The 19,635-nt window shown below is 40.2% G+C and overlaps 1 protein-coding gene across 2 annotated transcripts in view; it reads right to left on the bottom strand.

Moving 5' to 3' along the window:
- The window catches only part of LOC145981856 (uncharacterized), a 93,929-nt gene that overhangs the window by 34,500 nt on the left and 39,794 nt on the right, over nucleotides 1–19,635 (bottom strand). The window contains exon 5 of one of the 2 annotated variants that reach the window (XM_083115305.1): nucleotides 14,958–16,580. The exons of the other annotated variant lie outside the window; for it this stretch is intronic. Coding sequence (XP_082971431.1) covers nucleotides 15,551–16,580 — 1,030 coding nt within the window. The 3' untranslated portion in view covers nucleotides 14,958–15,550. Of the gene's footprint in view, nucleotides 1–14,957; nucleotides 16,581–19,635 lie in introns of those variants that run through there. 2 annotated transcript variants of the gene reach the window in all.

Below are 19,635 nucleotides of genomic sequence, written 5' to 3'. Positions count from 1 at the left end.
ACCATCAGTACCACAGCATGTACAAGTATCAGATGTCGGAAGCCATTGGACAAGATGAAGACAGAACGTGTTAAAGGAAGAAAAAATACAGTAGACATCGTCAGCACCATGTATTTGACAGTGTTACAGCATAATGAAAATGACCATGACAATATGTCGAAGAACCACTGCGTAAGAAGCGAAAACCTGTCAAAGTGTGTGTTCAAAGTGGTGGCCGTCAGCTGCGATACAGGCAACGAGGCGCCCACGCAAAGATCGTTGCACAGAATGTAGCATCTCGTAGGGAATGTCCCTACAGGCCGCAGTAATGCGGTGTTGCATATCCTCTGGAGTTGTTGGCACATCCCGGTAGACAATGTCCTTCAGCTTTCCCCACAGGAAAAAGTCTAACGGTGTCAAATTTGGGGAACGAGCCGCCCATTTGACAGGCCCTCCACGTCCAATCCGATTTGGAAATGTATTTTCCACACATGCTGTAGTGCGTTTTGCACTGTGAGCTGGGCACCCGTCATGTTGGTACCACATTTCCCTCCTTGTCTGAAGTGGTATGTCCTTTATTGTACAGGCAGTTCATGTTGTAAAAACTGTATGTATCGGTCAGCATTCAGTGTCCCTTGTATAAAAAAGGGCCAATGAGATGTTCACCCACTATACCACACCACACGTTCACACTCCATGGGCACTGGCGTTCCACTTGAAGAAGCCAATGTGGATTTGTCACCGACCAATAGTGCATGTTCTTTAGGTTGACATTTCCATGATTGGTAAAAGTTGCCTCGTCAGTGAAGAGGATACGTGACAAATCGGGTGTGTCGTGTCGTAACATCCATGTGCAAAACCGAACACGGTCCACAAAATCATTCCTGTGAAGTTCCTGATGGAGGGAGATATGATATGGGTGAAACTTGTGTGTGTGCAGAATGCGCAATACACTTCGCTGACTCATCCCAGCATCCCTGGCAATTTCGCGGGAGCTAACGTGTGGATTCACAGCAACAGCGGCGAGAACATTTGTTGCACCTGCCTCACCTGTAGTTGGCTTGTTCCGCACACGTGCTCGTGGTGTTACACTTCCGGTGTCTCTTAATTTAATAAATAACTTACCAACCAGACGTCGAGATGGCTGTCGTCTGTCCGGATATCTCTCTGCGTACACACGGTAGGCTTCTGACACATTCTTTCGGCATTCCCCATAAATCAGGATCATGTCCGCTTTTTCTATGTTTGTGAACACCATAATCTTCGCTCTTACCACTACGACTGCTTGCTATGAACTAACACGATCTCGTGGACCTGCTATCAAAACTTGCTCTGCGTAAAGGCAGTTCTGTCAGGCACCTGAGAAGTCTTACATGCCGTGGTACTGACGGTCAAGTGGGCCACTTGTTAGTTTGTTTACATATTTTTACATGGCCATATCTTCGTTCCTATGTGCAGTAGATGCATGAGACCAACGGCGTTGTGTTTCTCTGCATGTGCTCTTTTATATTATGCATGTTATTGTATATCGTTCCATTTTAAAAAATATGACTTTGCTCCAGATGCCCCATTTGTCGATATTTTTCGACCCACCCCATACCTCCGATTTATGAGCCTCATTTGATATTATTGTTTCCCGCAAACCTCACATCGCTACTGTTCCTGGTTTCTTCGCTATTTCAGGTGGTACTTTTAGGTGCCTCACGTACAAGGTAGAATACACAGTGTGTGTGTGTGTGTGTGTATATATATATATATATATATGCACAGTTCCAATATTATCTGCCTGCAAAACACCCAGGGTGATGTGGAAGGAGAGATTGAAAGGATTAAGGAAGGGAATTAATCCAGAGAGCCGGATAGAAAGCACGGGAGTGGAGGGGGTCGATATCAAAAGAGGCAGGCAATCATGGAAAGCACGCAACATCATTTGCTGGCTCAATGTCTACGTCAGTGTTCATCTCGCACGTGGTGCTGCTTAGCCGAGCTAGTGCCCAAAAACATTGCATCTTCTGCTTATCTTGGATATACGTGAATAAAAATACTTTGTGTGCTCGCATGTGTATTTCTGAACGTATGTGTGAGAAAGGATAGCGAAGGTGGAATGCACGTGTACGAGATCATCGAAACATCTAAATCTAGTTCGGGACTATTCCTTCCATATTCAAAATAGATGTGGAAATATCAAAGTAACAGATAAATAATAACCGCAACCAAATAAGAATGTCTAATAGTTCATGTCGAAAACATACAAAAAAATTATTGATAGAATGTGATTTATCCTTCATGGGTGTCCTATGGACTGGCCTGGGCAGACATACAGATTTTAACTGATATCTACTGTATATTTGTTGGATATACAGATCTTCAGCATCAATATTCAAATACATATGTAAGATGTCCTCTGGTCATTCCAGTACTGTATATTGTAATTCATGTCGAAGGAAATACAGAAGAAAGTCCCATAGATTCTACTGGCAATGGGTCCATACGGCAGAGCCTTGTTAGTGCTGCAAAATGCCATGCATGATGAAGTGATTGGAAATGAGGTTGATATTAGAGTGTCATCGAAAAGGGTAACCCCCACATCTTCGTGATTACCCAACCACTGCAGAAAAACGACATGAAATCCCATCTGACAATTTTCATAGACGAAACATATATCAACGAACGATCAAATTAAGTTTTCAGCTTACAAATGGATTTCCATAGTTTATGTATGAGAAATTTGTTGCATTTTAGTACACGAATGTGTATACACATACGAATATGTATTTTCTAATACGTTAATGCTCCGTTGATTGGAAAAGTATATCCTAAATAAATTCGCGAAGGCACTTCTTGAATTTATTCGACCCTTCAACATGAATCTTAAAACACACCTTTGTTATTTTAACAAATTTATTTTTCTAAATTAATTACATTGATCACAGTAAATTTCCGTGATTTGTCAAATTCTTTTTTAATGTCCAACTTTCATTAATTCAAAAATTATTATTCATGTAGACTTCAAGAAAATGTACGTGAATTCGTATGAACCAACTTATAAAATTTCAAATGTCTAGGATTGAGTGATTTGCCACGTGAATGCTGATATGAAACCTTCAAGGTTCAAGTAAATTTGTATTTGCACTGTTGGCATTTGTTAAGGACGAATTCTAATGGGAATTTTACATCAAGTTGCTCCTACGAGAAAATTTCATTTGCACTGGCAGCATTCGGAATTCGTATGTTAAACACTCACCTTTCTGTAAATCTGTCAGCACTGAGGACATTCGTATGCACAGACACCTTAATGAATTATCAAATGCCTTTTTAAGCGTTCACTTGTATTGGACATTTTTTCTAGCACTGCGGACATTCTTGTCCTTTCAGACACCACGCGATATTATTAAATTACTTTTAAGTTTGATCTTGAACTGTCTCTTTGCACTGAGAACAATTATTTTTACAAATAATTTTTAAAGTTTCACTAAGGGTAAAACCATTAGTTTTGAGGGCATTTGTATGGAAGAATACTTTCGTGAATTTTCAAATGACTTTTTAAGTTTTCACTTTGGGCAAAAGTCTTCTTGCACTGATGACATTCGTAGGGACGAATACCTTTGTGAATTATCAAATGACCTTTCAAGTATCCTTTTGCAGTAAACTTTTCTTGACAGTGGGGGCATTCGTATGGACGAATACCTTGATGAATTTTCAAATGATTTCTTAAGTTTCCATCTCGGGTAAAACGTTTCTTGCAATGAGGGCATTCGTAAGGACGAACTTCGTGAACTCTCAAATGATTTTTTAAGTGTCCTTTTCGAGCAAAACTTTTCTTACACTGAGGGCATTCATAAGGACGAATACCTTGGTGAATTTTCAAATGACTTCTTAAGTTTACGCTTTGGGAAAAACTTTCCTTGCACTGAGGGCATTCATAGGGACGAATACCATCGTGAATTATCAGATGAGCTTTCAAGTGTCCTTTTTCAGTAAACTTACTTTGACACTGGGGGCATTCGTATGGACGAATACCTTGATGGATTCTCAAATGATTTTTTAAGTTTCCACTTAACTTAAAACGTTTTTTGCAATGAGGGCATTGGTAGGGACGATTACCTTTGTGAATTCTGAAATAACTTCTTAAGTTTACATTTTGGGTAAAAGTTTTATCGGACTGATGGCATTCCAATGGAGTATTCAGATGAGCTATCAAGTACCTTTTTTCAGTAAACTTTCTTTGACACTGATGGCATCTGTATGGATGAATACCTTCGTGAATTCTCAAATGTTTTCTTAAGGTTTTACTATGGCAAAAACTATTCTCGCACTGAGAGCATTTGTATGGACGAATATCTTCATGAATTTTCAAATGATCGTTCAAACTTCCACATGTGGTAAATTCATTCTTGCAATGAGGACATTCATATGGATGATTAGCATCGTGTATTTCCACATGATTTTTCAAGTTTCCATTTCCAGTTAACTTGTTTCGGCACTGACCGCGTTCAAATAAGGTCACTTGTACTTCCCTGAAAAAGATGTTTCAATACACTGTATATATCAGAAGTAAAATATAAATGCAAAATTCTCGATGCTCTATAAAATTAATGTTTCTACAAAAATATGTGTGATTCGGTTAACATATTCAGCTACAGAAACATTCCGACAACGTGCTTCAGGTGAAACAATAAACCAAACTCTCTATGTGAGAGTGTTGAAACGTTTGCTGGAGGCATTTAGGCGACGACGACCTGACCTATGGGCATCAAGATAATGGTTTTTCTTGCATGACAAGGCACATCCACACATCACTATGCCTGTCCAGCAATTTATGGCAAAACACAAAATAACAGCTCATTCACACCCTCCATACTCCACTGATAAGTCTCCGTGTGATACGTTTCTCTTTCCACCGTTGAAAAAGGCATGGCATCGAGACGTTGCAACTATCCAGGCGTTCCCGACAGCTGAGCTACACAGCATCCCTGGAGAGGCTTTCTCTGCAGGGACGTTGGAACTTATTTTAGAGTGGGGGGGCAGGTTTTCAAATCCACCCACCAGTTTTTACAATTTCTTCCTCCATATATACAGGGTGTCTCATAAGTAATAGCGCAAACTGACACAGGTGAAAGTACACGATAATAGAAGCAAAAAAGTCTCAGTAAACATGGGTCTGCAAACGAGCCGCTTTCAAGATAATCGCGAATGTGTGATTACAAGCCGCCACTGGCTTTATTGTTTGTAAACGTCGTCCTAGTTGGTAAAATTCTAATAATGTGTTCCAATGGGTGGTTACAAGCTGTCGTTGATTGAATTTTGTAAACACCGAGTGATTTACTCCTTGTTTACATAACAGAACATTTCTGAGAGGTGGTGTTGCATTCAAACAGAACATTTCCGAGAGGTGGCGTTGTAATCAAACAGAACATTTCCAAGAAGTGGCGTTGTAATCAAACAGAACATTTCCGAGAGGTGGCGTTGTATGGATACAATCACTAATCAGTACACAGTGTAATCGTCAAGTGGGAGTCACGTCAGTTGTGCAGGACTGATTAGTGAAAATGGAACCTTACAGCAATGAAGAGTATGCGGATATGCATTTTGTGTATGGTTTCGCTAACGGCAATGCACGGGAGGCTACAGGCTTGTACCAAGGAAAATAGCCTGCTCAAAGGCACACCGAGAGTAGCACATTTACTAGGGTACATCAGCGTCTCAAAGAACATGGGAGCTTCGAACATGGTAGGAGAGCAGGTAGACTTGCACGCATTACGCCTGAAGTTGAGGATTTGGTGTTGGAATCAGTAGAACACTCTCCACAAACCTTGATGAAGAGAATTGCCACACAACTGCCAGTAAGCCGCAGCAGTGTATGGAGAATTTTACATCGCAGTTCACTCTACTCTTACCACCTCCAACGAGTTCAGTGTCTCCGTGATACGGATTATGTTCCTAGAGTGAAGTTTTTCAGCGGATGCAACAACAGGTTGTACTCAACCCTCCATTTGCAAGTAACATTTTATTTACAGATGAAGCGGGGTTCACACTCAATTTTATTTTAAATTTACATAATTCTCATGTTTGAAGTGTAATAAACCCACATGCTGTTCACGAAGCATGACATCAGCATCATTGAATATGTGGTTAGGGGTACTAGGTGGTCATCTCATTGGACCACACATTCTTCCAAGAAGACTCAATCGACCGAGGTACCTTCGGTTTTTGCGGCATGACCTTCCACGATTGCTGCTGCTGTGAGACGACATCTAACATGCAGATATCATTAAAGATGGATAGGTCGGGGTGGGCCTGTAACATGCCCTCCAAGGTCACCGGATCTAAATCCTTTCGATTCTTGTGTCTGGGGTCACCTCAAAAGCGTGTGTACAACACTCTCGTTGACACCGTTGAAGAACTGGAACAGATAATTGTACATGCTTGTGACAAAATTCTGAAATGATCCGGGGATGTTCGAAAGAATTCGAAACTCAATGCGGAATCGCGTACAGTAATTGTAACATAGAACATATGTACTAGAAAAGTAGTTCTGTATTCCCTATTAAAGTAGAATGCTCAATAAAAGCAATGAGATCTCTGATTTTTCATACTGTATAATTGGTATTTTACCAACTAGGATGACGTTTACAAACGCTGAAGTCGGTGACGGCTTGTACCCACACATTATTAGCATTTTACCAACCAGGACGACGTTTATAAACAATGAAGTCAGTGGCAGCTTGTAATCACACATTCACGATTATCTCGAAAACTGCTAGTTTGCAGGCCCATGATTACTTAGACCTTTTTGCTTCACCTGTGTCAGATTGCGCTATTACTTTTGGGACACCCTGTATATAGTAATTACTATTAAATAGCTTATCTTATTATGTTGATATATTTATTACATCAATAATAAATTTATAGTTATTCAATATATTAATATCCACAGTGATGAAGCCTCACATGAGATAAGAGGAGGCCCAGAGGCCTCTTTTACGGATTATTTGATTACTTATAATTGCAATAAACTGCGCCTAATACATGATAGCTGAAATTTTAGATCGTACTATAATTACAGCAAATTTCTATCCCTGCGTAGTACTCGATCTTCGCATGCAGTGAGGCATTCCTTTAACATAGAAGCATAGGCGTTGCTAGAACTTTATATTTGGGTGTGCACAAAGAAAAATAAATGAGGTCTTTTACCTTTTTAATAGCATATTTTGCAACACAATCACTTGGCTCTTTAACTGCACTGATGTATAAATTCACTAAATGACAGTGTTGAAAATTTCTGAATATATGTAGTAGAAAAAAATCAAATTGCTTAGAAATTACACACACACAAAATGTTCATAAATGTTACAAACAAATACATCAAAATACACGTCATCTATAACAAGTGACGTCTGTCAAAAGGTACAATGTTCTTAAACTCATCAATAACTTCATTTACATCAATAGACAAAGCTTTTTCCTGTTCCACAAATAGCAAGAGCAGGGCTTCCAATCTAACCTGCTTCTGAGTTGCTCTTAATTTAGTTTTAACTTGGGAAAGCTTGGAGAAAGCTCTCTCACACACGTGCAGCTTTTGACAGGTATTGAAGAAAAGCAGTAAATATTTTATTTCTCTAATGACATAAAAAATATCGAAAAACTATAGACACCCGTTTCATCTGCCATAATGCACACGTTTGTACTAAGTAATGACATTTTCAACTTCTTACAAACTGCCGCTTATTTTCTCTCGTATTGAAATATCTGTCTTTAATTCTCTTTGATAAAGAAGCCCATTAGGGTGTGCCTAGGCAAACCCGGCACACCCCGTAGCTACGCCTATGCATAGTAGTAACATAACTGAAAATGCGCTACTTTTAAAAGAGGACGAAGTACACGTGCAAACGTATTGAGAAAATCCATGTTTCTAAAACCTTCTGATCGATGTAATACACAGAGAGTTTCCCGTCTTCTCATTTAGCATTTCAACATTTTATAAATCGTAGAATAATTTTAACAAAAACGTCACATACTAAAGAAGAATTACTTGAATGAAAGAGTTAAGGAGAAATAATTTAACAAGATTTATTTATTTTACTTCACTTTTCTGCCATTTTTGGCTAATGGCGAAGGCTGTCGATGAGATTGGGGCAGTATGATATATTTTAATTCGTAAGCGCTATGTTTTTCATATAGTAACATATAAAACATTTCTGCTTCTAAATTGGCGTACAAAAATGATTCTTTCACCTTTTTAAGGAGATTTTCAAATTTCAGACTGGTATTCAGATATTGAGATTAAGAAATGAAACTATCCGTAATTTTAGAGAATTTGTTAGGCTAAAGTTTTGCAACGAAGACTTTCAAATAAAGTGCATGCAAGGTATCAAATAATATGGCGCAAGTCGCCAACTTCTTTAAAATTAGATATTTTGATCCGTAATTAGTACACCACCTAGGTGCCTATTGAATTTGAATGAAACCAGTCTGAGCTTTACATATCTTTTCAGATCAATGGCCCTTCTCTCATGTTTCAGATTTGAGAGAAGAACCTAAAACTGAAGCAAAGAGGGGCGACACCCACACTCTGCCCCCCGCCCCCGTAGAAGTCTAAAATATCGATCATGCCACCTAAAACTAAACTAAACTCCTCCAAACGTAAAAATAAATCACCCGTGAACATAAGAATAAATGGTGTTATCTCTCTCTGATGTCTAAAACTAAGCCATCAGCCCTAAACATGACGCTTAAAACAAACAACAAAGTTTTAATAAATCTAAATGACCAAGAAATAAAAGTTCCTCCTTTTCCACGAGAGGAGGTGCTTCATACACTCTAGAGTTTGCAGCGTTAAAGCCAGAAAGCGCAGACAACAGATTGTGTATCGAGACGATACTTGTCTGTCTTGTCTTTTTCGGCCCTTTCACACAGAAAATATTAATTAGTAAAGATAACGTAAGGAGAGAAGCAAAACTTACGAGCCCTTTGATTCTATATTAGGCGACTAAGTGCAGTGCAGTGATTTTCCGAAGCTATCAGTGTACTTCCTGCAAATGATTTACACGTGTGTGTGTGTGTGTGTGTGTGTGTGTGTGTGTATGTATATATATATATATATATATATATATATATATATATACAGGGTGTCATTTTAATGGCGCCCACGGACAACGGAAACGTATAGAGGACATCAAAACAAACAACATTTCTCAGTAACATTTTTCTCCTTGGTGCATCCTTTCGGCGCTACAGTCGTTCAAAAAAGTCCGTTTTGCCGCCTGAATGCTGGCAACCACACACAACATTTCATTGCAATTGTGACGTCATATCCCGTCCTGAAGCGATGCGTTGCAGGGTTGCCAGGAACACTCATATTCTGTGAAAAATGACATAGCTACAATCAGCCACATTATGTACCGTAAAAGAAAACGAGAAAACACGTACTTTAACGTAACAGGAAGTAAACAAACGACACGAAAACTGGTAGAAAGAAAACAGAATTCAAGTGGAAGTGGTCATATCGAATTTTGTATCAGCTTACATGTCAAATATTTGCTAATCTAGTTACCAAGTTGGCATCTACAATTTAGTCTATCCACTTCGTCCTTCTGATACTAGTTTTCTGTGACACACTGAACAGATGACAAAATACTAGATATGAAAGAACTCAAAATTCCAAAGGTAAGCAACATATAATATAATGTATATTCAGTGCATTATGAGGCAAGTGACAAAAATGGTTGAAAAAACAGGGATGTAAGTAGTAGTAATACAAGCTCCAAGCTCTCCGACGACTGTGTTTATCTATGCACCGGATATACATGTAATGTAATAGTTTGCAACTATGAACAGGACAGTATATTCGCTACTGATTCATAATTAGATTGTTACTGTGGTTGTACGTGTTTTAGCCGTAATGTAACAACGTGAACCTCGGATACTTCCGTTATCAGCACAAAAGTACCACAATGCATCTGGACACAAACCTGTAGATACCAATCTTGCAACGAGATTTGCAACTATTTGACATGTAACTGGGCGCAAACAGCCACATGTAAGCTGTAACTCCAATAAAATGTATTGTTGTTGATATTTGACATGTAGGCTGAGACAAAATCCGAAATTGACACTTCATTTTGAATACGTTTTTACCATTTCTCATATCGTTGGTTCACTTCCCCCTTCCCCTGAGATGACTGCTGATCTTCTGGCTGGTGGGCTATGATGTTCGGTCTACTGGACGCGTTTCTCGCTTCGTTTTACACCTAATAATGTGGTTGGTAGTTTGTAAATTTTCACAAAATTTGTGTGTACCTTGCAACTCTGCCATGCGCTGTTTCGCCGCAGGAAATGACGTCACAGATACGATCAAATGTTGTGTTGGGTTGCCAGCATCCAGGCGGCAAAACGGTCTTTTTTGAACAGCTGTAGCGCAGAAATGATGCACCAACAAGAAAAATGTTACTGAGAAAAGTTGTTTGTTTTGATGTCCTCTATACGAATCTGTGGTCCGTGGGCGCCATTAAAATGACACCCTGTATATATATATATATATATATATATATACACACACACACACACACACACACACACACACACACACACACACACACACACACCATGTTGCCATTCGTCACCGGACACCCCATACCCCCATACCAGAACGTTAATCCGGTCGCAGCACCATATCAGTATCATGTAGGGCCACCTTTAGCCGCAATGTCCGCAACCCTTCGAAGAAGACTTTCCACCAATTTGCGATACGCGTCGATGGGAATCTTGCCCCATTCCTCCTGCAAAGCGGCAAACAGCTCAGTTGGTGTTTTTTGGGCGGCATGGCCTGGCTCTCAAGCGGCACTTCAACTTGTCCCAAAGGTGTTCAATGGGATCGATATCTGGACTTTGGGCTGGCCAATCAAGTTTTTGCACACCCATGTCCTCGAACCATGTGTTGATAATGCCTGCCATATGACATGGAGCACTGTCGTGCTGAAACAGGTATGGGCCAATACCGAATTGTTCCCACAATGTCGGTAGCCCAGAATTGTCCAGAACCTTTTGGTACGCATCGGCATTCATATTTTCCCGAACTAAAACAAGAGGGCAAAGACCATACCACGAAAAGCAGGACCACACCATGATGCCACCTCCACCGAATATCACTGTGGGTGCAATACATTCCTGTAAACAGCGTTCACCGGGCATGCTCCACACCCACACATGTCCATCAGACCGCCACATCTGGTAGCGCGATTCATGACTCCATAGGAGGGATTTCCATTGTTCGAGAGTCCAATGGCGGCGTTCCTTGCACCACTGTAACCGACGGGCCACATTGCGGGCTTTGATATGCGGCTTGTGAACTGCTGCGCGACCATGAAAACCAAGTGCGACGATCTCCCGGCGGACAGTACGATCACTTGCAGCACTACTGGAAGCTGATCGAAACTCCTGTGCCACCATCTGTAACGACACCTTCCGGTTTGACTTCACCACATGTTTCAAGCATCGACGGTCACGATCTGTTAATATTTTCGGTTTATTGGGTCTGGGTCGGCATGTCATGACCTCCTCTCGCTTCCACTTCACGATAGCATCACTCACTGTCGACCGGGGTATCTGAGATTTGTCGGAAATGCCACAGGTCGAATGCCCAAACCTGTGGGCTCCAATGATCATCCCTCGTTCTGCCTCACTCAGTTCGCATTGTCTGTCCATATTGACTGCTGTAGCTGGTATGAGTGTATTCTCAACCGGCAATGCCTTTTATAGGTTGTATGATGTCTACAGACGATCCCAAGCACTTTTTGAGGGGTGTCCAGTGACGAATGGCAACATAGTGTGTGTATATATATATACCGCATGAGGCACCTAAAAGTACCACCTGAAATAGCGAAGAAACAAGAAACAGTAGCGATATGAGGTTTGCGGGAAACAATAATATCAAATGGGGCTCGTAAATCGGAGGTATGGGGTGGGTCAAAAAATATCGACAAATGGGGCATCTGGAGCAAAGTCATATTTTTTAAAATGGAATATAAAAGAGCACACGCAGAGAAACACAACGCCGTTGGTCTCATGCATCTACTGCACATAGGAACGAAGATATGGCCATGTGAAAATATGTAAACAAACTAACAAGTGGCCCACTTGACCATCAGTACCACAGCATGTACAAGTATGAGATGTCGGAAGCCATTGGACAAGATGAAGACAGAACATGTTAAAGGAAGAAAAAATACAGTAGACATCGTCAGCACCATGTATTTGACAGTGTTACAGCATAATGAAAATGACCATGACAATATGTCGAAGAACCACTGCGTAAGAAGCGAAAACCTGTCAAAGTGTGTGTTCAAAGTGGTGGCCGTCAGCTGCGATACAGGCAACGAGGCGCCCACGCAAAGATCGTTGCACAGAATGTAGCATCTCATAGGGAATGTCCCTACAGGCCGCAGTAATGCGGTGTTGCATATCCTCTGGAGTTGTTGGCACATCCCGGTAGACAATGTCCTTCAGCTTTCCCCACAGGAAAAAGTCTAACGGTGTCAAATTTGGGGAACGAGCCGGCCATTTGACAGGCCCTCCACGTCCAATCCGATTTGGAAATGTATTTTCCACACATGCTGTAGCACGTTTTGCACTGTGAGCTGGGCACCCGTCATGTTGGTACCACATTTCCCTCCTTGTCTGAAGTGGTATGTCCTTTATTGTACAGGCAGTTCATGTTGTAAAAACTGTATGTATCGGTCAGCATTCAGTGTCCCTTGTATAAAAAAAGAGCCAATGAGATGTTCACCCACTATACCACACCACAGGTTCACACTCCATGGGCGCTGGCGTTCCACTTGAAGAAGCCAATGTGGATTTGTCACTGACCAATAGTGCATGTTCCTTAGGTTGACATTTCCATGATTGGTAAAAGTTGCCTCGTCAGTGAAGAGGATACGTGACAAATCGGGTGTGTCGTGTCGTAACATCCATGTGCAAAACCGAACACGGTCCACAAAATCATTCCCGTGAAGTTCCTGATGGAGGGAGATATGATATGGGTGAAACTTGTGTGTGTGCAGAATGCGCAATACACTTCGCTGACTCATCCCAGCATCCCTGGCAATTTCATGGGAGCTAACGTGCGGATTCACAGCAACAGCGGCGAGAACATTTGTTGCACCTGCCTCACCTGTAGTTGGCTTGTTCCGCACACGTGCTCGTGGTGTTACACTTCTGGTGTCTCTTAATTTAATAAATAACTTACCAAACAGACGTCGAGATGGCTGTCGTCTGTCCGGATATCTCTCTGCGTACACACGGTAGGCTTCTGACACATTCTTTCGGCATTCCCCATAAATCAGGATCATGTCCACTTTTTCTGTTTGTGAACACCATAATCTTCGCTCTTACCACTACGACTGCTTGCTATGAACTAACACGATCTCGTGGACCTGCTATCAAAACTTGCTCTGCGTAAAGGCAGTTCTGTCAGGCACCTGAGAAGTCTTACATGCCGTGGTACTGACGGTCAAGTGGGCCACTTGTTAGTTTGTTTACATATTTTTACATGGCCATATCTTCGTTCCTATGTGCAGTAGATGCATGAGACCAACGGCGTTGTGTTTCTCTGCATGTGCTCTTATATATTATGCATGTTATTGTATATCGTTCCATTTTAAAAAATATGACTTTGCTCCAGATGCCCCATTTGTCTATATTTTTCGACCCACCCCATACCTCCAATTTACGAGCCCCATTTGATATTATTGTTTCCCGCAAACCTCACATCGCTACTGTTTCTGGTTTCTTCGCTATTTTAGGTGGTACTTTTAGGTGCCTCACGCGGAAGGTGGAATACACAGTGTACACACAGTTCCAATATTATCTGCTTGCAAAACACCCAGGGTGATGTGGAAGGAGAGATTGAAAGGATTAAGGAAGGGAATTAATCCAGAGGGCCGGATAGAAAGCACGGGAGCGGAGGGGGTCGATATCAAGAGGCAGGCAATCATGGAAAGCACGCAACATCATTTGCTGGCTCAATGTCTACGTCAGTGTTCATCTCGCACGTGGTGCTGCTTAGCCGAGCTAGTGCCCAAAAACATTGCATCTTCTGCTTATCTTGGATATACGTGAATAAAAATACTTTGTGTGCTTCCATGTGTATTTCTGGGCGTATGTGTGAGAAAGGATAGCGAAGGTGGAATGCACGTGTACGAGATCATCGAAACATCTAAATCTAGTCCGGGACTATTCCTTCCATATTCAAAATAGATGTGGAAATATCAAAGTAACAGATAAATAATAACCGCAACCAAATAAGAATGTCTAATAGTTCATGTCGAAAACATACAAAAAAATTATTGATAGAATGTGATTTATCCTTCATGGGTGTCCTATGGACTGGCCTGGGCAGACATATAGATTTTAACTGATATCTACTGTATATTTCTTGGATATACAGATCTTCAGCATCAATATTCAAATACATATGTAAGATGTCCTCTGGTCATTCCAGTACTGTATATTGTAATTCATGTCGAAGGAAATACAGAAGAAAGTCCCATAGATTCTACTGGCAATGGGTCCATACGGCAGAGCCTTGTTAGTGCTGCAAAATGCCGTGCATGATGAAGTGATTGGAAATGAGGTTGATATTAGAGTGTCATCGAAAAAGGTAACCCCCACATCTTCGTGATTACCCAACCACTGCAGAAAAACGACATGAAATCCCATCTGACAATTTTCATAGACGAAACATATATCAACGAACGATCAAATTAAGTTTTCAGCTTACAAATGGATTTCCATAGTTTATGTATGAGAAATTTGTTGCATTTTAGTACACGAATGTGTATACACATACGAATATGTATTTTCTAATACGTTAATGCTCCGTTGATTGGAAAAGTATATCCTAAATAAATTCGCGAAGGCACTTCTTGAATTTATTCGACCCTTCACCATGAATCTTAAAACACACCTTTGTTATTTTAACAAATTTATTTTTCTAAATTAATTACATTGATCACAGTAAATTTCCGTGATTTGTCAAATTCTTTTTTAATGTCCAACTTTCATTAATTCAAAAATTATTATTCATGTAGACTTCAAGAAAATGTACGTGAATTCGTATGAACCAACTTATTCATAAAATTTCAAATGTCTTGGATTGAGTGATTTGCCACGTGAATGCTGATATGAAACCTTCAAGGTTCAAGTAAATTTGTATTTGCACTGTTGGCATTTGTTAAGGACGAATTCTAATGGGAATTTTACATCAAGTTGCTCCTACGAGAAAATTTCATTTGCACTGGCAGCATTCGGAATTCGTATGTTAAACACTCACCTTTCTGTAAATCTGTCAGCACTGAGGACATTCGTATGCACAGACACCTTAATGAATTATCAAATGCCTTTTGAAGCGTTCACTTGTATTGAACATTTTTTCTAGCACTGCGGACATTCTTGTCCTTTCAGACACCACGCGATATTATTAAATTACTTTTAAGTTTGATCTTGAACTGTCTCTTTGCACTGAGAACAACTATTTTTACAAATAATTTTTAAAGTTTCACTAAGGGTAAAACCATTAGTTTTGAGGCCATTCGTATGGAAGAATACTTTCGTGAATTTTCAAATGACTTTTTAAGTTTTCACTTTGGGCAAAAGTCTTCTTGCACTGATGGCATTCGTAGGGACGAATACCTTTGTGAATTATTAAATGACCTTTTAAGTATCCTTTTGCAGTAAACTTTTCTTGACAGTGGGGGCATTCGTATGGACGAATACCTTGATGAATTTTCAAATGATTTCTTAAGTTTCCATCTCGGGTAAAACGTTTCTTGCAATGAGGGCATTCATAAGGACGAACTTCGTGAACTCTCAAATGATTTTTTAAGTGTCCTTTTCGAGCAAAACTTTTCTTACACTGAGGGCATTCGTAAGGACGAATACCTTGGTGAATTTTCAAATGACTTCTTAAGTTTCCGCTTTGGGAAAAACTTTCCTTGCACTGAGGGCATTCATAGGGACGAATACCATCGTGAATTATCAGATGAGCTTTCAAGTGTCCTTTTTCAGTAAACTTACTTTGACACTGGGGGCATTCGTATGGACGAATACCTTGATGGATTCTCAAATGATTTTTTAAGTTTCCACTTAACTTAAAACGTTTTTTGCAATGAGGGCATTGGTAGGGACGATTACCTTTGTGAATTCTGAAATGACTTCTTAAGTTTACATTTTGGGTAAAAGTTTTATCGGACTGATGGCATTCCAATGGAGTATTCAGATGAGCTATCAAGTACCTTTTTTCAGTAAACTTTCTTTGACACTGATGGCATCTGTATGGATGAATACCTTCGTGAATTCTCAAATGTTTTCTTAAGGTTTTACTATGGCAAAAACTATTCTCGCACTGAGGGCATTTGTATGGACGAATATCTTCATGAATTTTCAAATGATCGTTCAAACTTCCACATGTGGTAAATTCATTCTTGCAATGAGGACATTCATATGGATGAATAGCATCGTGTATTTCCACATGATTTTTCAAGTTTCCATTTCCAGTTAACTTGTTTCGGCACTGACCGCGTTCAAATAAGGTCACTTGTACTTCCCTGAAAAAGATGTTTCAATACACTGTATATATCAGAAGTAAAATATAAATGCAAATTTCTCGATGCTCTATAAAATTAATGTTTCTACAAAAATATGTGTGATTCGGTTAACATATTCAGCTACAGAAACATTCCGACAACGTGCTTCAGGTGAAACAATAAACCACTCTCTATGTGAGAGTGTTGAAACGTTTGCTGGAGGCATTTAGGCGACGACGACCTGACCTATGGGCATCAAGATAATGTTTTTTCTTGCATGACAAGGCACATCCACACATCACTATGCCTGTCCAGCAATTTATGGCAAAACACAAAATAACAGCTCATCCACACCCTCCATACTCCACTGATATGTCTCCGTGTGATACGTTTCTCTTTCCACCGTTGAAAAAGGCATGGCATCGAGACGTTGCAACTATTCAGGCGTTCCCGACAGCTGAGCTACACAGTATCCCTGAAGAGGCTTTCTCTGCAGGGACGTTGGAACTTATCTTAGAGGGGGGGGCAGGTTTTCAAATCCACCCACCAGTTTTTACAATTTCTTCCTCCATATATACAGGGTGTCTCATAAGTAATAACGCAAACTGACACAGGTGAAAGTACACGATAATAGAAGCAAAAAAGTCTGAGTAAACATGGGTCTGCAAATGAGCCGCTTTCAAGATAATCGCGAATGTGTGATTACAAGCCGCCACTGGCTTTATTGTTTGTAAACGTCGTCCTAGTTGGTAAAATTCTAATAATGTGTTCCAATGGGTGGTTACAAGCTGTCGTTGATTGAATTTTGTAAACACCGAGTGATTTACTCCTTGTTTACATAACAGAACATTTCTGAGAGGTGGTGTTGCATTCAACAGAACATTTCCGAGAGGTGGCGTTGTAATCAAACAGAACATTTCCAAGAAGTGGCGTTGTAATCAAACAGAACATTTCCAAGAGGTGGCGTTGTATGGATACAATCACTAATCAGTACACAGTGTAATCATCAAGTGGGAGTCACGTCAGTTGTGCTGGACTGCGTAGTGAAAATGGAACCTTACAGCAATGAAGAGTATGCGGATATGCATTTTGTGTATGGTTTCGCTAACGGCAAAGCACGGGAGGCTGCAGGCTTGTACCAAGAAAAATAGCCTGCTCAAAGGCACACCGACAGTAGCACATTTACTAGGGTACATCAGCATCTCAAAGAACATGGGAGCTTCGAACATGGTAGGAGAGCAGGTAGACTTGCACGCATTACGCCTGAAGTTGAGGATTTGGTGTTGGAATCAGTAGAACACTCTCCACGAACCTTGATGAAGAGAATTGCCACACAACTGCCAGTAAGCCGCAGCAGTGTATGGAGAATTTTACATCGCAGTTCACTCTACTCTTACCACCTCCAAAGAGTTCAGTGTCTCCGTGATACGGATTATGTTCCTAGAGTGAAGTTTTTCAGCGGATGCAACAACAGGTTGTACTCAACCCTCCATTTGCAAGTAACATTTTATTTACAGACGAAGCGGGGTTCACACTCAATTTTATTTTAAATTTACATAATTCTCATGTTTGAAGTGTAATAAACCCACACGCTGTTCACGAGGCATGACATCAGCATCATTGAATATGTGGTTAGGGGTACTAGGTGATCATCTCATTGGACCACACATTCTTCCAAGAAGACTCAATCGACCGAGGTACCTTCGGTTTTTGCGGCATGACCTTCCACGATTGCTGCTGCTGTGAGACGACATCTAACATGCAGATATCATTAAAGATGGATAGGTCGGGGTGGGGTGTACCATGCCCTCCAAGGTCACCGGATCTAAATCCTTTCGATTCTTGTGTCTGGGGTCACCTCAAAAGCGTGTGTTCAACACTCTCGTTGACACTGTTGAAGAACTGGAACAGGTAATTGTACATGCTTGTGACAAATTCCGAAATGATCCGGGGATGTTCGAAAGAATTCAAAACTCAATGCGGAATCGCGTACAGTAATTGTAACATAGAACATATGTACTAGTAAAGTAGTTCTGTATTCCCTATTAAAGTAGAATGCTCAATAAAAGCAATGAGATCTCTGATTTTTCATACTGTATAATTGGTATTTTACCAACTAGGACGACGTTTACAAACGCTGAAGTCAGTGACGGCTTGTACCCACACATTATTAGCATTTTACCAACCAGGACGACGTTTATAAACAATGAAGTCAGTGGCAGCTTGTAATCACACATTCACGATTATCTCGAAAACTGCTAGTTTGCAGGCCCATGATTACTTAGACCTTTTTGCTTCACCTGTGTCAGATTGCGCTATTACTTTTGGGACACCCTGTATATAGTAATTACTATTAAATAGCTTATCTTATTATGTTGATATATTTATTACATCAATAATAAATTTATAGTAATTCAATATATTAATATCCACAGTGATGAAGCCTCACATGAGATAAGAGGAGGCCCAGAGGCCTCTTTTACGGATTATTTGATTACTTATAATTGCAATAAACTGCGCCTAATACATGATAGCTGAAATTTTAGATCGTACTATAATTACAGCAAATTTCTATCCCTGCGTAGTACTCGATCTTCGCATGTAGTGAGTCATTCCTTTAACATAGAAGCATAGGCGTTGCTAGAACTTTATAGTTGGGTGTGCACAAAGAAAAATAAATGAGGTCTTTTACCTTAATAGCATATTTTGCAACACAATCACTTGGCTCTTTAACTGCACTGATGTATAAATTCACTAAATGACAGTGTTGAAAATTTCTGAATATATGTAGTAGAAAAAAATCAAATTGCTTAGAAATTACACACACACAAAATGTTCATAAATGTTACAAACAAATACATCAAAATACACGTCATCTATAACAAGAGACGTCTGTCAAAAGGAACAATGTTCTTAAACTCATCAATAACTTCATTTACATCAATAGACAAAGCTTTTTCCTGTTCCACAAATAGCAAGAGCAGGGCTTCCAATCTAACCTGCTTCTGAGTTGCTCTTAATTTAGTTTTAACTTAAGTAAGCTTGGAGAAAGCTCTCTCACACACGTGCAGCTTTT

Source organism: Lepisma saccharinum, chromosome 30 (genome assembly GCF_977018435.1).
Source record: "Lepisma saccharinum chromosome 30, izLepSacc3.1, whole genome shotgun sequence".
NCBI lineage: Eukaryota > Metazoa > Arthropoda > Insecta > Zygentoma > Lepismatidae > Lepisma > Lepisma saccharinum.
The sequence above is the reverse complement of the archived record's forward strand: the minus strand, read 5'-3'. Positions and strand labels throughout refer to the sequence as shown.